General features: G+C 45.3%; 1 protein-coding gene and 1 long non-coding RNA gene across 6 annotated transcripts in view; one reads left to right on the forward strand and one right to left on the reverse strand.

The window, feature by feature from the left end:
• The window catches only part of LOC128928861 (uncharacterized), a 57332-nt gene extending 47307 nt beyond the window's left edge, over nt 1–10025 (forward strand). The window contains exon 3 of the long non-coding RNA XR_008474552.2: nt 9887–10025. This is a non-coding gene — a long non-coding RNA (uncharacterized LOC128928861). The remainder of the gene's footprint in view (nt 1–9886) is intronic.
• The window catches only part of ATXN3 (ataxin 3), a 47005-nt gene extending 35594 nt beyond the window's left edge, over nt 1–11411 (reverse strand). For 3 of the 5 annotated variants that reach the window (XM_002754206.6, XM_078335635.1, XM_035261299.3), the window contains exons 1-3: nt 11318–11411; nt 2281–2445; nt 1779–1823 (exon numbers count right to left, since the gene is read on the reverse strand). In XM_002754206.6, coding sequence (XP_002754252.1) covers nt 1779–1823; nt 2281–2445; nt 11318–11341 — 234 coding nt within the window. In that variant the 5' untranslated portion in view covers nt 11342–11411. The remainder of the gene's footprint in view (nt 1–1778; nt 1824–2280; nt 2446–11317) is intronic. The other 2 variants (XM_035261300.3, XM_035261298.3) reach the window with 1 other exon arrangement.
• Nucleotides 11412–22571: the final 11160 nt, after the last annotated feature.

Raw genomic sequence — 22571 nt, forward strand, 5'->3', positions numbered from 1 at the left:
AAAAAAGGAAATTTCTGAAAATTCACTATCTACCCTCCAAGACAGCCAACAAAGAAGCAAGTGAGCCTGGTACCAGCAAAGACAAAAAGTGAGTGCAAGGCAGCATGAATAGGCACCAAGAGCAGCAAGGCACAAACAGGAAACGCCAAGTGCTGGGCCTGCTCTGACCTCCGATTCTAGCCCTGCAGTAGCCATCACCTGCTAACAGTGGCACAGTTAAGCACTAGATGGACGTGTTGGTGGATGAGGAGGAGTCCAGGAGGGTAGTACAAATAAACAAAGATATCTGCAAAGATAGGTCGCTCAGGAGAGGTTCCGAAAGAACTCTGGATACAACTCACAGTGTTAGAAGAAGAATGAAAGACCCACAGATAAAAGAATCTTCCAAGTACATATGTACAACCACCACCGAATTCAAAGAGAGGTATACGTTAAAAAAAAAACAAAGATCAAAACCCACAGACCATGATAAGGAAATCCAATCTGGTAGGCTGATTTAAAAGGAAGGTAGCAAGGTACTGCATTTTCTCAAATTTACCCAACAGATGGTAAGTTTGAACATTGTGACTTCTTAGAATTAAGGTTTTTCTTTTTTTTTTCTTGTTTTTGAGACGGAGTATCGCTCTGTCGCCAGGTTGGTGTGCAGTGGCATGATTTCAGCTCACTGCAACCTCCAACACCCTGGCTCAAGTGATCTCCTGCCTCAGCCTCCCAAGTAGCTGGGATTACAGGCAGGCACCACCTTGCCAAGCTAATTTTTGTATTTTTAGTAGAGACGGGGTTTCCCCATGTTGGCCAGGATGGTCTCAATCTCCTGAGTTTGTGATCCGCCCTGCATGGCCTCCCAAAGTGCTGGGATTACAGGTATGAGCCACCGCACTTGGCCAGAATTAAGGTTACTATTAACATCCAGATGTTGCCAGGCGCGGTGGCTCACGCCTGTAATCCCAGCACTTTGGGAGGCTGAGGCGGGTGGATCACGAGGTCAAGAGATCGAGACCATCCTGGTCAACAAGGTGAAACCCCGTTTCTACTAAAAATACAAAAAATTAGCTGGGCATAGGGCACACGCCTGTAGTCCCAGCTACTCAGGAGGCTGAGGCAGGAGAATTGCCTGAACCCAGGAGGCGGAGGTTGCAGTGAGCCGAGATCGCGCCATTGCACTCCAGCCTGGATAACAAGAGTGAAACTCTGTCTCAAAAAAAAAAAAAATCCAGATGCCAATTAAATAATCTTTCTCAAAAAAGAATTTTTAAATGCCCCATTCTAACATGAAGATTCTACAATCCTTTCATGTTTATCTATATAAAAATCCAGTATTCTAGTTGGCCGGGCATGGTGGCTCATGGCTGTAATCCTAGCACTTTGGAAGGCTGAGGCAAGAAGATCATTTGAGGTCAGGAGTTTGAGACCAGCCTGGCCAACATGGTGAAACCCGTCTCTACTAACAATACAAAAAGTAGCCAGGCATGGTGGTGGGTGCCTATAATCTCAGCTACACAGGAGGCTGAGGCAAAAGAATTGCTTGAACCCGGGAGGCAGAGACTGCAGTGAGCCGATACTGCGCCACTGCACTCCAGCCTATGCGACAGAGCGAGACTTCATCTCAGAAAAAAAAAAGAAAAGCTATCTAGTACTTTAGAGTATAATCTTATACTCGGTAAACATGATCTATTAGAAGAACTTCTGAAGGTCACATTGTTGCAGTGACTACTGAAAGGCTGTGAAACAGTGCCTGGGATGTAAGCAGCACATGGTACACACGCGTGACTACTTACCTGAATAGAGAAGAAACCACTGTCATCCATATTTCCAGAAGGCTGCTGTTGATTTTGACAGGTAGTTGAAGCAGGGTCAGGGTGGGGAAAGAAGGATACAAACTGTCATCAGCGTGCATATTTAAAATAACATCTCATGCATTCCCATTTCCAAAGTTAAAGGCGCAATCAGAATTCACCAGTCAGATCCCTATAGGAAGAATATTTCTAAATAGTATCCCTGTTTTTAAAAGAAATGTGGGCCAGGTGTGGTGGCTCACACCTGTAATCCTGGCCAACATGGTAAAACCTGTCTCTACTAAAGATACAAAAAAGTAGCCAGGCGTGGTGGCATAGGCCTATAATCCCAGCTACTGGGGAGGCTGAGGCAGGAGAATCACTTGAACCCAGGAGGTGGAGGTTGCAGTGTGCCAAGATCATGCCATTTTACTCCAGACTGGGTAACAGGGTTAGACTCTGTCTCAAGAAAAAAAAAGTGACTTAGTGAGTTTAAAATCAGTACCTGTAAAAATGTGCGATAATCTTCACTAGTAACTCCTCCTTCTGCCATTCTCATCCTTTCTTCCTCATCCAGCTGATGTGCAATTGAGGATAACTCCACAGGGCTAAAATATTCTCCTTGCAATAAATTATTCAGGCAATGCTGAGCACAAAGTGAGCCTTCTTGCTAATATTTCCAAAAGAAAAAAGTAAAATGTGACTTATTAAACAGAATTGTGTAGTATCTTTCCCCTAAATAATTTAATCATTAACTTTTTTTGTTTTGTTTCTTTTGAGACAGAGTCTTGCTCTGTTGCCCAGGCTGGAGTGCAGTGGCTCAATTTTAGCTCACCACAACCTCCACCTCCCAAGTTGAAGCGGTTTTCCTGCCTCAGCCTCCCGAGCAGCTGGGACGACAGGTACCTACCATCATGCCTGACTAATTTTTGTATTTTTAACAGAGACAGGGTTTCACTATGTTGGCCAGGCTGGTCTCCAACTCCTGACCTTGTGATCTGCCCACCACAGCCTCCCAAAGAGCTGGGATTATAGGCATGAGCCCCTGGGCCCGGGTAACTTGTTTTTTTTTTTAACATAGTTGAACTGGGACCGGGTGCAGTGGCTCACACCTGTAACCCCAGCATTTTGGGAGGCCAAGGCGGATGGATCATGATGTCAGGAGTTCAAGACCAGCCTAGCCAACATGGTGAAACCTCATCTCTACTGAAAATACAAAATATTAGCCAGGCCAGGTGACGCTAATCCCAGTTACTCGGGAGGCTGAGGCAGAGAACTGCTTGAACCCGGGAGGCAGAGGTTGTAGTGAACAGAGATTGTGCCACTACACTCCAACCTGGGCAACAGAGTAAACCCTGTGTCAAAAAAAAAAATAGTTGAACAGAACTTTCAGCTTTAGATAAGCGTAATTAATATAGGTACATGAATTTTCATTTAACATTTATTTTACAAATCTACCATTAATAAAACTACAATTACATGATCAAAAATTTAAGAATGATTTTAAACAAACATGATCATCTGTCAAATGCATCAAATTTCTCTTTTTTTTAAAAAAAAAATGGGGTTTCACCGTGTTGGTCAGGATGGTCTTGAACTCCCAACCTCAGGTGATCCACCCGCCTTGGCCTCCAAAGTGCTTGGATTACAGGCATGAGCCACCACGCCCGGCCCCAAATCTCATATTTTACTGAAAACTACTATATAAAACATTTAGTCTCCCTCATTTTTAGTACCTAAGATAAATTCATTCTTGTAAAATTCATTGTAAATTCAGAGTAAATTACTAACAGTGAAAAAAAATTTCAGTCCCAATAACAGTTATTTATTTATTTAAAAAACAAGGTCTCACTATGTTGCCCAGGATGGACTTGAACTCCAGAGCTAAAGAGATCTTCCTGCCTCAGCCTCCCGAGCAGCTAGGATTACAGAAACATGCCACTGTGCCCAGCTCCCTAGAACATTTATTCTTTTATTTTGGTGGTGGCGGGGGGGCGGGGAGGTGACAGAGTTTCACTCGTCACCCAGGCTGGAGTGCAGTGGCGCGTAGCTCACAGCAACCTCCGCTTCCTGGGTTCAAGTGATTCTCCTGCCTCAGCCTCCAGAGCAGCTGGGACTACAGGCACGGGCTACCACGCCCTGCTAATTTTTGTATTTTTAGTAGAGATAGGGTTTCACCATGTTGGCCAAAATGTTCTCAATCTCCTGACCTTGCGATCCGCCCACCTTGACCTCCCAAAGTCCTGGGATTACAGGCGTGAGCCACCGTGCCCGGCCAACATTTATTCTTTTAACATGATAATCTTGGCCAAGCATGGTGGCTCACATCTGTAAACCCAACACTTTGGCAGGCGGAGGCAGGTGGATTGCCTGAGGCCAGGAGTTTGAGACTATCCTGACCAACAGGGTGAAACCCCGTCTCTTCTACTGAAAATACAAAAATTAACCAGGCATGTTGGTGTGCACCTGTAGTTCTAGCTAATCGGGACACTGAGGCATAAGAATCGCTTGAATCTGGGAAGTGGAGCCTGCAGTGAGCCATGTGCCACTGCCACTCCAGCCTGGGTGAGAGAGCAAGACTTGGTCTTAAAAAGAAAAAGAAAAACAAACAAAAAACCTCCCTAAACGCTTGTTGATAGAATTTTAAATCTTAAGAATTAATACAGGTGAGAAAAATTCTGTTCCATGTTAAAACTTGCAGTTACAGGACTGAAGTTCTCTTCATGGAACTCTACAGATAATATATACACAGTGTAATGCAATGTGCCGAACTGTCCCAAACAACCCTGGAGCTCGCTCCTGGACCAGCCAGCAAGAGGGACTGCACCGAAGCTCAGCTTCCATGACAGGCTTCTTCCTTGTGGGAAGTAGGTACAACTTCCCATGAGTTCAAGCCCTTCAGGTACTGGTAAGTTGGCTTTCTCACACAACTGGCACTCTGAATCCAAGTCCGGGCTTCCTGGCACCGAGTAGCCTGCGTATGACCCTCCTTCTACAACAGTGTAGCTTTCCCATGCTATCTGATAAGAAGGGAGACTCATAGGATGGATTTGTCCCTGTAAACACCAGGTTTGCCCCTCCCTGAATTGATGGCAGATGAGAGAACATTTCCTTTTCCTGCTAACCTTGGCCCTCCAAGTGCTCTCTTTCCCCAATAAAATCTATTCCTTAACCCAACCTATCTGACATCATGCAGTTTGTCCCAAGCTATGTTACACAGTAGACTCTAAAGAGAACCACCTTGCAAGATGGGATATTTTTCCTGATGAATCAATGTTCTAGGAACAAAATTCAGCTGGTGAAAAAAATGCAGGTTATGTGTATATAATGGAATAGGAAGACTGCATTGCTACAGGAAATATCAAGTTCTGGCATTGAGACAGCCTAAGTCTGAGATAAGTTTACCTTCGTCTTTTGGAAAGGAATAAGTAGCTTGGAGCTAGAGAGAACACTATCCCTCAAGTCTTCTCATGAGAATAGACTTTTTATTTCCACTTCTTTCTCCATTTTCTATATTTCTACTATCAGAGTGCAACTCTTACTGATGCAAATTGAAGGGATAGACAGATGTTCTACTTATATCCTACTGAAATATAGCCAAGCCTGGCTGCGGTGGCTCATGCCTGTAATCCCAGCATTTTGGGAGGCCACGGCAGGAGGATTACTTGAGCCCAGAAGTCTGGGACCAGCCTAGGCAATATGGTGAAACCCCATTTCTACAAAAAATAAAAATTAGCTGGGTGCGGTGGTGCATGCCTATAATCCCAGCTACTTGGGAGGCTGAGGCAGAAGAATCACTTGAACCCAGGAGGTGGAGGTTGCAGTAAGCTGAGATCACACCACTGCACTCCAGCCTGAGCAACAAGAGCAAAACTCCATCTCAAAAAAAAAATCAAAATTTGCCAAGCATGGTGGTGCATGCTTATAGTCCAGCTTCTTGAGAGGCTGAGATGGCAGGATAACTTGAGCCACAAAAAGGCTGAGGCTACAGTAAGCTGAGATTGTACCACTACACTCCAGCCTAGGTGACAGGGTATGAACCTGTCTCCAAAAAAAAAAAAAGGGAAAGAAAAAAGAAAAATAGGCAAGACAAATAAGCACTTTACAAGACAGACAAATGGCTACAAAGAACACAAAAAAGGTACTCAACTTCATTAGTCATCAGGGAAATGTAAATTAAAACCACAATGGGTTATCACACAAACTCTCTAAAATGGCTAAAATGTTGGAGATTAGAGATTTAGAAACTGTTGTATACTACTGGTTAGAGGGTAAATTGGTATAACCAATAATAACTGATAATTATTTAATGCATCTACTAAAGCTTAACGCATACATCTAGGATCTGGCAATTCCATTACTAGGAACATAATGTAAACAACAGAAATGCAAACATACGTTCATCAAAAGGTATGTATAAGAATATTCACAAAAGCACCATTTCTGTGCTACAAATTGCATTACTATTTTTAGTAACACAAAATAGCATTACAGACAGCATTACTATTTGTAATGGCCCCAAAACTGGAAATGACCCAAATGGATAGCTGGGATCACAGCAGAATAGAAAGTGTGTTTCCTCACAAAGCAATACTATGTAACAATGAGAATGAATTAACTACAGCTACCTGGAACAGTATGGATAAATCTCTCAAACAACGGTAAGCTAAAAAGGACATAGTCAAAAGGGTATATACACTGCACAATTCCAGTCACAAAAGCTCAAAACCAGGCCTGGCATGGTAGCTCATGCCTGTAATCCCAGCACTTTGGGAGGCCGAGGCATGTGGATCAACTGAGGTCAGCAGTTTGAGACTACCAGCCTGGCCAACATGGAAGGCTGAGGCAGGGGACCTGGGAGGCGGAGGTTGCAGTGAGCTGAGATTGTGCCACTGCACTACAGCCTGCGTAACAGAGTGAGACTCTCTCTCAAAAAAAAAAAGCTCAAAACCAGGCAAAACTCATTTATGATGTCAGAATTCATGACAGTGGTTATTTTTGGTGGGAGTGTGGTGGAAGAAGAGTTAGTACCTAGAAAAGGGAGGTTATAGGATGTAGCTAAATCTTCTGTTCCTCGCTGTGTACACGTGTTCACTTTGTGAGAATTCACTGAGCTATACTCTTAATGATTTGTGTGCTCCTCTATACCTAATTTTTCTTTCTTTCTTTCTTTTTTTCGTTGTTGTTACGGAGGTCTCACTCTGTTGCCCAGGCTGGAGCGCTGTGGCGTGATCTCAGCTCACTACAACCTCTGCCTCCCAGGTTCAAGCAATTCTCCTGCCTCAGCCCCCACAGTAGCTGGGACTACAGGCACGTGCCACCATCCCTACTTTTTTGTATTTTTAGTAGAGATGGGGTTTCACTGTGTTAGCCAAGATGGTCTTGATCTCCTGCCCTCGTGATCCTCCCACCTCGGCCTCCCAAAGTGTTGGGATTGCAGGCATTAGCCACCAAACTCAGCCTCTATACCTATTTTTTTTTTTTTTTAATTCAAACAGTAACACAAATGCCTCTGCTAACACAAATTTTCTGTCCTACTATCAGTTTGGAGTTTACAAACTATGGTTCACCATAGTTTTTTACAAGTAGTAAAAGGCAGAGCTGAGACTCAAACCCAGGCAGAGGTTTCAAAATCTGTGCTATTAGCACTTCAAGTCACTCACACAGAATTTGGCTTCTCCTAAAGCTCAAATATCCTAAAGATGGCTAAAAGCCAGCAATCGCAAAAGGGCATAATGAATGCCACAGCGTCAAAGCTCAGTATATTTTCAATCTTTTCGATAATTTTATGTACAACCCCAGCAACTTTAGTCAGTATTCTCAGTTTGCATTACATTAAAAACACCAATACAACTGGCATAGCAAGTGAAGTGACTTAGAAACATGACAGAAAGCAGGCACCAGAACGAAAACAAAGGACAAAAATCCAGTAGTTAGTGGTCACAAAATTAGCATGAAGGTTTAAGTTAGGGGTTGGGAAACTCTAGCCCCATGGGCCAAATTCGACTTGCCCCAGCAGGTAAGAATGCACTTTACATTTTTGGATCATTGGGAAAAACGTGCACAGACACAAATAGGAATGTGTGACAGAGACTAGAGCTGGCCTGCAAAGCCTTAAGATACTTATAGAAAAGTTGTTTACTTTAGATAAACAGCACCGTATACATATCAGAAAATCAAAGACCTGTCTTTATCCATTCAAAAATATATCTTTTTTTCTTTTGAGACAGGATCTTGCTCTGTCCCCCACGCTGCAGTGCAGTGGTGGAATCTTGGCTCACTACAGCTTTGACCTCCCTGACTCATGCATCCTCCCACCTCAGCCTCCCAAGTATCTGGGACCACAGACATGTGCTACCATGCCTGGCTAATTTTGTTCTTTATAGAGACAGGTCTCACCACACCCCACCCCATTCAAAAATTTATTGAGTACTTACTCTATGCCAGGCCCTATCTCAGGCACTGTAGATTTATCAGTGAGAAACTGAATTTTAACTTAATAAAGGGTACTCAAAATGATCACTCAGAAAGCGGAAACCAAAGTTCCAGAGCAAGTGGTTACAAGGCCCTTTGTAGGCAGATAGTCCGACCTTCACAGCTTCTTTAGGGCCAGAGTTGGTTTCTGGCTCTCCAAACCCGGGACCTAGCAAGGGTTAAAGGTATATTGCAGAGAGGAAGGGAGTAAACTGAAAAATGGCATAGTAAGCCCAAACATTCCAGAATGGACTATACAGGAGATTAACAATGGGCCCTATGGTTATAGGTGCATACTCTTGAGTATGCCCAAAAAACTAAATTGTTGCTGGGCACGGTGGCTCATGCCTGTAATCTCAGCACTTTGGGAGGCTGAGGCAGGCAGATCACTTGTGGTCAGGAGTTCAAGACTACTCTTGGCAAACATGGTGAAACCCCGTCTCTACTGAAAATACAAAAAATTAGCCAGTCATGGTGGTGGGCGCCTGTAATCCCAGCTACTCAGGAGGCTGAGACAGGAGAATCGCTTAAACCAGGGAGGCGGAGGTTGCAGTGAGCTGAGACTGTGTCATTGCACTCCAGCCTCGGCAACAAGAGCAAAACTCTGTCTCAACAACAACAACAACAAAATACAAAAATTAGCTGGTCATGATGGTGGGCGCCTATAATCCCAGCTACTCAGGAGGCTAAGGCAGGAGAATCACTTGAACCCGGGAGGTGGAGAGTGCAGTGAGCCAAGATCACGCCACTGCACTCCAGCCTGGGCAGGAGAGAGAGACTCCATCTCAAAAAACAAAAACATCAACCTAAATTGTTGAATCTTCATTTGCTATGTACATACAACTTGATGATAACATTAAATGTATTCCTGAAGTATCTGTAGGCCTACACACATGCTAAGAATTAAGAGGGACTTCTTTCAGGTAAGTAGATTTTCACTAGGCTAGCACCCAACTTTTTTTCATACCATGGTTCAGTAGAAATGTGTCCCAACTAGGTAACAATCAATATCGTTGAAAACCTTGTCTAAATCTCAGGAAGTAGTGTGGAACATATTTAAGGCCTTCCATGTTGAGATGTGGTCCCACATCAAAGCCTTTGAAAGTTAGTAACAAAAATACGGCTGGGTGCGGTAGCTCATGCCTGTAATCCGAGCACTTTGGGAGGCCAAGGCAGGTGGATCACCTGAGGTCAGGGGTTCAAGACCTGGGCAACATGGACCCTGTCTCTACTAAAAATACAAAAATTAGCTGGATGTGGTGGTGGGCACCTGTAATCTCAACTACTCTGGAGGCTGACGCAGGAGAATCCCTTGAACCAGGGAGGAAGAGGTTGCAGTGAGCCATGATCGTGCCACTGCATTCCAGCCTGGGTGACAAGAGCAAAACTTGGTCTCAAAAAAAAAAAAAAAAAATTTTTTTTTTAAGTACATGTGTATTTTCCACCCACTCTTTAATTACTGAGCCAAGTAATTAAATCTCTATTGTCTATGATTTGTAAGTCATGTCAATCAAACCAAAAGATTAATAACAACTATACGACTGAGTCTTTCCTCCCCCACTCTAAATCAGTCTATTTTAAAAGTTTCCTAGATGTTTTCTACAATTTAAAATATTGTACTTAACAATTTGTTCCAGGCACAGTGGCTGGCTAATGCCTGTAATCACAGCACTTCGAGAGGCTGAGGTGGGAGAATCACGAGTCCAGGAGTTTGAGACAAGCATGGGCGACACAGCGAGACCCTCATCTCCACACACACACACACAAATTAGCTGGCCATGGCGATATGCACCAGAAGTCCCAGTGAGGCTGAGGCAGGAGGATCGCTTGAGCCTAGGAGGTCAAGGCTGCAGCGAGCCAGGATCTCTCCACTGCACACCTGCCTGGGTGACAGAATGAAATCCCATCGCTAAAATAAAAAATTTTTAAATAGATTCATATTACAGATTTACATCTGGTAAATTTATTGCCTTTGCTTTATTTGTTGTGTGTGTGTGAATTTTAAATGTCTGGGATAATTAATCGTGATAATTACTGATCATTTACAAGTATTTAATTAAACAAAAACCCTTTGCTCCTCCTATTAAATAACAGCCTCGCCAGCAACTCCAAACACGAAACTATTATGAAACAAGACATCATATGCCAAAGTTGTCCTGGGGAAGGCTTCACTCACACACAAATGGCTGGATTAATAGCATGTGAGTAAAGACAAGTTTCTCCACTTATCACAAACAGTATCTTCAAGTGCATGGTCACTGAAGAGTTAAAGTGACAGCGGGCTAGGCAGACCACAACAAAATCATTCCAATCCACTCCTAATACCCAAACACAAAGCTGGCCGCCTGCTCCGGAAAGATGGGAGTACCCAAAGAAACCAAACCCAAACATCCCGTAATAAAAACTTGTGACGACTTCCCTGTTAAGGGACAAGCCGGGTTTCCTACTTCACTTCCTAAGTGTCAGGCCCCAGTGTGGGGGAGCCAAGGTCCCTTCCTTCGGGAGGCTTGCGGACCCAGTGCAGGGGAAAGACATGAACAAGACTCCAAAGATCTACGTGTAGGGAAGACTCTACACTGCAATATAGAATTGAGCAGTCCAGAGATGAAAAAGTTAATTCTGCCAGGAATGGGGTAGGAGGGGTCGAGGGAGATGTCCCAGAGGTCACTCTAGCTAGACCCTAGGGAGAGAGAAGGCTTGCGGAGGTCAAAGAATCCTTCGAAAAGCGATTGAAAGTGACGGAAAAAGGCAGAAGCGAACCCACTAGGCGCCACCCCACTCCCTTGTCCCGAGACGCCCCGGCCCCGCCCATACACCCTCCCGGCTTCCCGGGCGGGGGCCTAGGAAGCAGCGGGGGAAGTGGGGGATTCTGTGATGCTCCCCTTCCAGAGCCGAGGAGGCAGGAGGCTGCGGGGTCGCCCCTCGCCCGGCGAGATCCGGATGGGGGCGACTCGGGCCCCACCCAGCCCCCTGGGAGGTTGTGATGCCGCGCTCCACGCCCGCCACCGCGCGGCAGACAGCTCCCCACCGCACGGACATACAGCTCCCCACCGAACGCGGACACTCACTTTCTCGTGGAAGATGGACTCCATGTTTATTTGTCTGGAGCCAACGGCCCCCGCGCGGAACCACCCCCTCCAGCTCCGCCCCCTGCCCCTCTCCTCCGCCTATCCCGCCCCTCCCTGGTCCGCCCCAGTCTCCCCGCCCACGTGCAGTACGTAGACCAATCACCCGTGAGGATGTGAGTCACGTGGAGCAAAGAGCGAGTGAACGCCAGCGACACGTGACCTTGGTAGCCCGTCCTCCTATATTCTGTTAGCGGGCCTTCTGGGAGATGCTACAGCGCCACCTGCTGTTTGGAGGATCTGTTCCGCTTCCCACCCATTTCTATGGATTCTTAGGTTTCTGGCCGGAGGTCTGGACCACTCACCTGGGTTCTATGTTCTTTTTGTTTTCCACTTTATTTGAACTTTCTACTGTGTTCAAATAACTATTTATTATCTTTCTCCTCCTCCTCCAATTAAAGGTTGTTAAGCAAAGGTGTCATTACATTCTCCCAAAACCTAGCACTTGTATAAAAATGATAGCTAGGCCAGGGGTAGTGGCTCACACCTGTAATCCCAGCACTTTGGGAGGCCGAGGCAGGCGAATCACCTGAGGTTGGGAGTTCGAGACTAGCCTGACCAACGTGAAGCAACCCCCATCTCTACTAAAAATACAAAATTAGCTAGGCATGGTGGCACATGCCTGAATTCCCAGCTACTCCGTTGGCTGAGGCAGGAGAATCGCTTGTACCCAGGAGATGAAGGTTGGGGTGAGCTGAGATCGTGCCATTGCACTCCAGCCTGGGCAATAAGAGTGAAACTCCATCACACACACAAAAAAGAAAACAAAAAAGTTAGCTAATATTCATATAGGGCTTTCCATGAGCTAGGCACTTTTCTAATTGCTTTACACATATTATCAAATTTAATACAGCAAACTTTGATGTCGGTGTTGATGTTATTCATACACATGAGGAAACCAAGGCACAGAGAGATTAAGAAGAGTACAATGTCCAAGATAGTAAGTTACCTTGCTAGGATTCAAATTCAAGTGGCTTGTTACCAGCATAGGTGTTCTGGCCCTTTAGAGGGAAATTAGAGGTGCAGTGAATTGTGTGGGAAACGGGGAGGTAGCAGCAGTTTGATGAACCTTAAATGGAAGGATAGGCACACATCTTGCACCTGGAAACCAGATTAAGATGCACTTTTTTTTTTTTTTCTGAGACGGAGTTTCTCTCTCTGTCCATCTCACCAAAAAAAAAAAAAAAAAAAAAATGGCTGGGCACGGTGGCTGTCGCCTGTAATCCTGGCACTTTGGGAAGCTGAGGTGAGATCACCTGAGGTCAGAAGTTCAAGACCAGCCTGGCCAACATGGTGAAACCCCGTCTCTACTAAAAATGCAAAAATTAGTCAGGCGTGGTGGCGCACGCCTGTAACCCCGGCTACTCAAGAGGCTGAGGCAGGAGAATCACTTGAACCTGGGAGATGGAGGTTACAGTGAGCTGAGATCATACCACTGTACTGTAGCCTGGGCGATAGAGCGAGACTCACTCTCAAAAAACAAAACAAAACTGGCCTTCCCACCCTAGCCTTATAATATGCAAATACTGGGCACCAGGAGGTTCTAAACACACGTGGGGATATGCCGGGCGGCCACGTTGCAAGGCACATGTGGAAGCAAGGGCAAGAGGACAATGGTGGGAGTCGCCATGTTGGGGGGGACCCAGTTTCTAAGAGCCAGAGCCTGCATTTGCATATTAAAGGTTGCCAGCCCGGGTCTAAAAGCCAGAGCTTTTATGACAGACAGGAAATGTTTCTGGAGCTGCTTTTAAAAGAGAAGAAAACTTTTCAAGGACCCCTTTTCCTCTCTATCTGCCTAAAATAATTTTTTTTTTATTTTGTTTGAGAAAGAGTTTCATTCTGTCCCCCAGGCTGGAGTGCAATGGCGCAATCTCTGCCACTGCAACGTCCGCCTTCCAGGTTCAAGCCATTTTTCTTCCTCAGCCTCCCGAGTAGCTGGGACTACAGGTGCTAATTTTTTTTTTTTTTTTTTTGAGAGAAGGAAAGAATAAAAAAGGAGTGAAGGAGAGGAAGAAAGAGGAAGAAAAAGAGGGAGAGAGAATGGAAACGTTGCTTTATTCTAAAAAAATGGATATTAATAATGGCCAATCAATATTTCATTTAAACCTATGAGTAGGTGTGATGTGGTATTGACAAGAATGTATATTTTGTGTATTTAGGGTAGAGAACTCTATAAATATTTATTAAGTTTACTTGTTCCAGATCTGAGTTCGAGTCCTGGATATCCTTATTAATTTTCTGTCTCATTGAGTCTAAGTCTCTATGTATCCGGGTGTTAGGATCATTAGCTCTTGTTGTTGCATTGATCCTTTTACCACTATATCTTTATTGCTTTAAAATCTAATTTATCAGATACAAGAATTGCAACTCCTGCTTTTTATTTATTTATTTTTGCTCTCCATTTGGTTGGTAAATCTTTCTCCATCCCTTTGTTTTGAGTCTTTGTGTATCCTTGCATGTGAAATGGGTCTGGATGTAGCATACCATTGGGTTTTGGCTGTATCTTTTGATTGGGGGATTTAGTCTATTTAAATTTAGGATTACTGCCATTTGAAGTTAACTGGCTGTTTTATCCATTCGTTGATGTAAATTCTTCTTTATGTTGATGCTCTTTACTTTTTGGTATATTTTTAGAAATGCTAGTACTGGTTGTTTCTTTCTATGTGTAATGCTTCTTTCAGAAGCTCTTGTAAAGCAGGCCTGGTGGTAATAAAATCTCTGAGTACTTGCTTGTTCATAAAAGATCTTATTTTTCCTTCAGTTGTGAAGCTTACTTTGGCTGGATATGAAATTCTGGGCTGAAAGTTCTGTTCTTTAAGGATGTCGAATATTGGCCCCCACTCTCTTCTGGCTTGTAGAGTTTCTGCTGAGAGATCTGCTGTAAGTCTGACAGGCTTCCCTTTGTGGGTAACCTGACTGTTCTCTCTGGCTGCCCTTAGTATTTTCTCCTTTGTTTCAACCCTGGTGAATCTAACCATTATGTGCCTTGGGGTTGCTCTTCTTGAGGAATATCTTTGTGGTGTTCTCTGTATTACCTGGGATTGAATATTGTCCTGCTTTGCTAGGTTAGGAAAATTTTCCTGAATAATATCCTGAAGAATATTTTCCAGCTTGGATTCATTCTCTTTGTCGCATTCAGGTACACCTATCGAACATAAATTTGGTCTTTTCACATAGTTCCACATTTCTTGGAGACTTTGTTCCTTCCTTTTTATCCTTTTTTCTCTAATATTGTCTTCTCGTTTTATTTCACTAAGTCAGACTTCGACCTCTGATATCCTTTCTTCTGCTTGATCAATTCGAGTGTTTAAACCTGTGCAAACTTCTTGGAGTTCCTGTATTGTATTCTTCAGTTCCATTAATTCACTTATATTCCTCTCTAAATTGTCTATTCTCATTAGGATTTTGTCAAACCTTTTTTCAAAGTTCTTAATTTCTTTACATTGTGCTACAACATGTTCTTTTAGCTCTCAGAAGTTTCTTATTATCCATCTTCTGAAGCCTGATTCTGTTAATGGGATGCGCTCATTCTCCATCAAGTCTTGTTCCCTTGTTGATGAGGAACTGTGATCCTCTTTAGAGGGAGAGGCATTCTGATTTTGAGTATTCTCAGCCTTTTTACGCTGGTTTCTTCCCATCATTGTAAATTTATCCACCTGTCATCTTTGTAATTACCAACTTTCAAATTAGGTCTGTGAGTGGACGTCCAAGTTGTTAATTCCCAGGGCCGGAATATAAGCAACCCACTGCACTGGCCAAAACAGCAGCGTTAAGACTGATGGTGCTTTTCTGCCCCGGAATCTGCAGTCTGGCTTCCTTCTTGAGTTCGTAATATGCGATTCTGCCTTCCCAGAGCTCCAAACGTCAGTCAGAAGGGGAACCAGTCCCGTTTATTCTGCACCAAGAGCTGCCACATCGAGGTGCTGGCAAAACCACTGCGCCGGCCACAAGAGTCACGCTGGTGACCCATGGGGCTCCTCCACTGGGAATCTTCTGCTCCGTGAGCGACAAAAATTTGTCTGAAAGTGTGGCGTCCTCTCATTCTCTGTGCTTTCACTGGGAGCTGCAAACCCGAGATGTTAGCAATCAGCCATCTTGGATCGTTCTCAGGTGCTAATTTTTTATTTGTGGTGAAGAGGGAGACCCAGGCATGTCAGATCAACTTCCCCTTTTCATTCCTAAGACTGTAAACTTCCTCTTTTCATTCCTAAGACTGTAAACTGAAGCCCTTTTCATATGTAATTCCTGAGACTGTAAACTGAAACCCTTTTCATATGTAATTCCTAAGACTGTAAACTGAGACCCTTTTCATATGTTAAACTATAAACCTAAGATTCTTCCATGTGTAACATCTAAAGTATAAGCCTATATAAAGAAGGAACCTTCCTTTGTTTGGGGAGCTTGGCTGTTAGGCAACTATGCCACCTTGCTCCCGGCCAAATAAACTCCTTCCTCCTATGTTTGGTGTCTGAGAGATCCGTTTCCCACAGCCGCTCCTGCTACATTTTGGTGCATTGGCCGGGAAGCGAATCTTGAATAACAGAAGGTGGGAAAAAGTATCTTAGGTGGTTTGCCTAGCCCTGTGGAGCATCCCTGCAGGGGGACTCCTGCTCGCTGGGATGACACATCCTGAGAGTGCTCCTGGGCAGGTGTTTGTCTGGTGGAAAAGCCTCACCAGAGCAGAGCAGGGAGGCCCTGCAGTGTGGATCCACCCAGTGGCTGAACACCGAGAAGGAGTGAGCATTTGGGGAAGTCCGGCTCACTGAATTTGGTAAGATTGAACCCGGGAAAGTAACCCACCCTGTTTTGGGTGGAAGCACGGCCTGATCACCCACTGGTGCCAGATCGGCATGTTGGAAGGTAGTTCTCTGTAGCCTTGGAAGCTTTTGCTTATGGTTTTGAATTAGAAGGAGAGCAATCGGATGTGTGTCTGTGTGCGTGGATGTCTGTCTGTGTTGCCGAGCAATTTGGTAAGCTTGAACCCTGGAAAGTAGCCCACCCAGTTTTGGGTGGAAGTGTGGCCTGATCACCCACGGGTGCCAGATTGGCACGTTGGAAGGTAGCTCTCTGTAACCTCGGAAGCTTTTGCTTATGGTTTTGAATTAGAAGGACAGCGATCGGATGTGTGTCTGTGTGTGTGGATGTGTGTCTGTGTCATCAAGCAATTTGTAAAAAATTAGAGCCAGCCACATAAGGCTGAGTGAAGAAGCCTCTGGGCATTCTAAAAGGATCGAAGTGAATGTAAATTGGAGAGTGCTCCCGGCTGTGTCTTGCCAGGCGGGAACTGCTGTGAGTGAACTAACACTCTCCTAAGTGTGGGAATTGTTTCTTTGAATTGTCAATATAGCTCACTCCCATAACCATTCCACCCCTTTAGAAACGATGCTGAAATATTTCAAGAAGGGATTTAGTGAGAATTACAAAGTAACTATGACACCAGGGAAATTAAGGGTTTTATGTAGGGAAGATTGGCCAGCATTTAGGGTAGGTTGGCCCCCAGAGGGGACCCTAGACAGGCCCCTTGGCTCCAAAGTAAAGCATGAGGTTATATACGTGAGCTAGAACACCTTGATCAATTTCCATACATAGACTCGTGGTTGCAGTTAGTGTTAAACCCTCCGAAGTGGCTAAGAGAGCAGGCAGCGACTGTTTTAGTAGCCAAGGGATAGACTGCTAGAAACCACCATCCCCCTGGCCGCTGAGAAATGCAGACTCCCAAGTCCAGGCAAATTCAGTGGCAGAAACAGGCAGGATTTGCATGTATGAATACTTCAGTTATTGGAAGTAGCTAACCAAGAGTTTGTAAACCAAGAGGCGGTAAGCCAGAGGGAAAATCATAGGGAAAGAGAAAGTCAGGCTCAACAGAAGTCTGATTTGATAGCTGCTGCTCTGAGAGGAACGCCCCCAAGAGTGTGAAAAAAGGGGAGTTCTTGGAAAGCCCCACAGCCTGCCCGCCTGTGCCTGCAATGCGATTAGTGTGCATTTTGTCAAGAAATAGGAGATTGGAAAAAAAAATGCCCACAGTTAATGGGAGAAGAGGGTGATCCTAAGCACAAGGATCTAAATAAAAAGTGAAGGGGCTCTGTTCAATCTAAAGGAAGGGCCACTGGACTAAAAGAGAGGGGGGCTGGACTCATATGCCCCCAAAGAGTCCACAGTCTGGGCGACAGCCCTGTAATCGCCCATGGAAATAAACAGAACCAATACTGTTAGAGCTATTAAGGTGTTAAGAGAACAGGCTTTCTTGTACTTAATGGACTGCCCCTGCCCCGCTTCTCCGGCAAAACCTGTTGTGCAAATCAAGGGCCACTATCCCATTCAAAAAGGAGACTCCCCTGCAGCTAAAAATGCCTCAGGCAGGGGTCGTCCAGGCTCTCATTGTCCCTTGGGAAGGAGGGTGGAGCCTTCCTAGCCAGAAGCAGAAGACTGATATTATCACCCAGGCCCATGCAGGGCTTGCGTGGCTTTGCATCCAACTCATACGCAGTTGAGATTATTTCCAGCAGAGGATAGTTGGTTCACTTAATTGGACTTAATGAATACCTCCTTAGCATTGGACTGGCCTTGGAGGGTCAAAAAGTATTTGCATCTGAATGGCAGAAACCCAGAAGCAGGTGTAACCACTCAATACACCTGGACCTGCCCCCCAGAAGCTTCTTGCTTGCATGCTGCCCCTGTATGCTGATAACCTTCTATTGGGACACCCCACGCAAACAAATGCCTTACTTCAGCACCTGGAGGACTATGGGTATAAATTGTCTAAAAGGAAAGCCCAGATTTGCCAAACAGCAAATGCAATATCTGAGGCTCACCATCTGGAAGGGGGAATGCAGCCTAGAAGCAGAGAGGAAGCAAGCTGCTTGCAAAATGGCATAACCTGAGATTAAACAGCAGGTGAGAGAGCTCCTGGGAGTGGTGGGTTTTATAAATTGTGGATTTCCAAACTTCGCAGTACTAGCCAAACCCCTCTATGATGTGACTAAGTGGGGAGACAAGGAGCCCTTTGAATGGGGATCCCAGCAGCGTCAGGCTTATCAGGAACTGAAAACAAAACTAATGTCACCTTCAGCTTTGGGGCTGCCTGATTTAACAAAGCCCATCACATTATATGTGGCAGAAAGATAAAAAGTGGCAGTTGGGGTTCTAGTCCAAACACTAGAACCTTGGCCCAGGCCTGTAGCTTACCTCTCCAAGCAGCTGGATGGAGTTTCCAAAGGATGGCCCCCATGCTTAAGGGCCCTGGCAGCAACTGCTCTGCTAGCACAAGAAGCAGATAAGCTAACTCTGGGACAGAATCTAAATATCAAGGCACCTCACGCAGTAGTGACTCTAATGAATACCGGAGGGCACCACTGCTTATCAGATGTTAGGCTGACCAAATACCAGGGCCTGCTATGTGAAAATCCCCGCATCACCTAATTGAAGTCTGCAACACCTTAAACCCCGCCACTTTGCTCCCAATGTCAGAGGGTCCTGTTGAACACAATTGTGTTGAAGTCCTGGACACAGTCTATTCCAGCAGGCCTGATCTTCGGGATCAGCCATGGACAGTAGTAGACTGGGAGTTGCATGTGGATGGGAGCAGCTTTGTCAAGCCACGAGGGGACAGATGTGCAGGCTACTCCATGGTAACTCTGGACACTGTAATCAAGGCTGAATCCCTGCCTCAAGGCACCTCAGCTCAGAAGGCTGAACTCATCACTTTAACTCAAGCCCTAGAGCTGAGTAAAGATAAGGTTGTAAACATTTACTCTGATTCTCGATATGCCTTCCCGACTCTCCAAGTACATGGAGCACTGTACAAAGAGAGAGGCCTGTTAACTTCAGGGGGAAAAGAAATAAAGTATCAGCATGAAATTTTGCAGCTGCTAGAGGCAGTCTGGAAGTCCCGGAGGGTGGCCGTCGTGCATTGCCAAGGACATCAGTGGGCCCACACCTCCGTGGCCCTGGGAAATTCCTGAGTGGATTCAGCAGCTCGTAAGGCAGCATCTGCCCCCTACCGAAGGGCAGTTACAGCCCCGCTGATTCCCCAGATCCCTGATCTAACACCTACTTACTCTAAGGAGGAAAGAGACATTCTCCAGACAGAAGGGGGGCAACTGATTAAAGAAGGATGGATCCGACTGCCAGATGGAAGAATAGAAGCACCACAGCTGCTGGGGCAGCAGGCGTACAAGCCATACATGAGACCACTTATTTAGGTCAAGAGTCGCTTGAAAAGATGTTGGGCTGGTACTTTTACATCTCACACTTAGCAGCCTTGGCCAAAACTGTGGCACTGCGATGCATTACATGTCGGCAACACATCAGGAGGCAGGGTTCAACTGTTCCCCCTGGAATTCAAGCTTATTGAGCAGCTCCATTTAAAGATCTCCAGGTAGACTTTATTGAAATGTCCAAGTGTGGGGGACATAAGTATTTGTTGGTCCTGGTGTGCACATACTCTGGATGGGACTGAAAGAGCCCATGAAGTAACCCGTGTGCTGCTTCGAGATCTTATCCCTAGGTTTGGACTGCCACTGCACATCAGAGCAGACAGTGGACCAGCATTTGTGGCAGATTTTAGTCCGGAAAACAGCAACAGGCTTGGGTATCACCTGGAAACTGCATGCTGCCTACCGACCTGTGTTCCGGAAAAGTGAACCAGACAATCAAAAACAGCTTAGGGAAAGTTTGTCAGGAAACAAGACTAGAGTGGGTGCAGGCACTTCCCTTGGGGTTATTCAAAATTAGAGGCACCCCCTTTAGGAAAAACAGGATATTCCCCTATGAAGTCTTATACCATAGGCCCCCTCCCCTACTCTGGGCACTCCTAGGAACTCCTTGGGTGTGGGGAAAGATTGAGTTAGGATGCTAGCTAAGCTCTAAGGAGAATTGCTTAGGATACTTCAACCTAAGTAAATAACATATGTCCTGTAAGCCTTTTTCTCCCCAGTTCACCCTTTCTTACTAGGTAATCATGTGTAGATAAAGGATGGGAGTACAGCCCCTCTAAAGCCACAATGGAAAGGACCTCAGACCTGATCCTGACCAATCCCACAGCTGTGAAGGTAGAGGGAGTCCCAGCCTGAATCCACCACAGCTGCATAAAAACCAGCAACCGCTGAAACTTAGACCAAGGCAAGGACTGCAGAATCACCTTAAAAAGGACAACGAGCCTTGCTCCAGTCACATCCCGGAAGCTGACTGGTCCACAGTCGAAGCATGAGGAGATTCATCATGGGACTTGTTCTTCTTAATGTTTGGACTTGCACAGTAGGAACATTAACTAATTTTGAAGAATGCCCTCAGTATGTACACCAGGTAGGACGTAAAAGTTTCTGCCATTCTGTTGTCCTGCAGTTCTTATAAATGTATGGGGACATAGAAGGGAACCTGTTTATGTAATGGTACTCAATATAAGGTGTGCAATCCATGAGATGGACAGGTAGCTGTCTCATAGGCATCATCAAGCCCCCTTTCTTCCTATTATCTGTTAAGATATGTGAGCTGTTAGGGCATCCAGTTTACTCTGCTAGCGAGAAAAGAGACCTAAATCTAGGGAATTGGACAGAGGGTGAGTGGCCACCGGAGAGAATTAGTGAGTACTATGGGCTGGCCACATGGGCTGAAGATGGCTCATGGAGATACCGGACCCCTATTTACATGGTCAACTGGATCATCTGGTTGTAGGCTGTTTTGGAAATACTCACTAATGAAATGGGCAAAGCTCCGTCCCTCTTGGTCCGACAAGAAACTCAAATGAGAAACGTGATTTATGAGAACCGGCTGGCCCTAGATTATTTGCTAGCAGCCGAGGGGGGAGTCTGTGGAAAATTCAACCTAACCAACTGCTGTCTGCACATAGATGACCAGGGGCAAGCAGTGGAGGATATTGCACAAGACATAACCAAAGTGGCACACGTGCCTGTACAGATATGGCACAGATTTAACCCTGAGTCCTTATTTGGAGGTTGGTTCTCATCCTTGGGAGGATTCAAAACCCTCATCTAAGTGTTATAATAATAATAGGTGTTTGTTTACTGCTCTCTTGTCTACTCGCCCTGTTCCTTCAGATGATTAGGGAATTCGTCACTACTGTAGTTAGCCAAAAATTGACATCGCAGGCGTATTATATGAAACATTATCAGTCGGTTTCTTCAGAAAATCTGGAAAGTGAGAATGAAAGTGAGACCTCTCACTAATTCACTAATAATATAAAGTGGTGAGGGTCTCAAAGGTGGGGGTGAAGAGGGAGACCCAGGCATCTCAGATCAACTTCCCCTTTTCCTTCCTAAGACTGTAAACTGAAGCCCTTTTCATATGTAATTCCTGAGACTGCAAACACAAGCCCTTTTCATATGTAATTCCTGAGACTGTCAACTGAAACCCTTTTCATTTTTTTTTTTTGAGACGGAGTTTCGCTCTTGTTGCCCAGGCTGGAGTGCAATGGTGCAATCTCGGCTCACTGCAACCTTCACCTCCTGGGTTCAGGCAATTCTCCTGCCTCAGCCTCCCGAGTAGCTGGGATTACAGGCACACGCCACCATGCCCAGCTAATTTTTTGTATTTTTAGTAGAGACGGGGTTTCACCATGTTGACCAGGATGGTCTCAATCTCTTGACCTCATGATCCACCCGTCTCGGCCTCCCAAATTGCTGGGATTACAGGTGTGAGCCACTGCGCCCAGCCCCTGAAACCCTTTTCATATGTAATTCCTAAGACTGTAAACTGAGACCCTTTTCATATGTTAAACTATAAACCTAAGATTCTTCCACGTGTAACATCTAAAGTATAAGCCTATATAAAGAAGGAACCTTCCTTTGTTTGGGGAGCTTGGCTGTTAGGCAACTATGCCACCTTGCTCCCAGCCGAATAAACTCCTTCCTCCTATATTTGGTGTCTGAGAGATCCGTTTCCCATGGCTGCACCTGCTACAGTAGTAGAGATGGAGTTTCACCATAATGGCCAAGGTGGTCTTGAACTCCTCACCTTTCGATCTGCCCAACTTGGCCTCCCAAAGTGCTGGGATTACCTGCGTGAGCCCTCACACCCAGGAAAAATAATTTCTTAATAACTCCTACCACAGTGAGGTATTAGGGACTGTAGAAGACAGAAGTGTAAGGGTGACTTCTGGGTTTGTGCCCTGGGCAGCCATTGTGGCAGGAGTAATACTGAGAGTATTGGGAAAGCATGGGAGGAGCAGCAAGGTTTTGGG

The sequence above is a fragment of the Callithrix jacchus genome, chromosome 8 (assembly GCF_049354715.1).
Source record: "Callithrix jacchus isolate 240 chromosome 8, calJac240_pri, whole genome shotgun sequence".
Classification (NCBI taxonomy): Eukaryota; Metazoa; Chordata; class Mammalia; order Primates; family Cebidae; genus Callithrix; species Callithrix jacchus.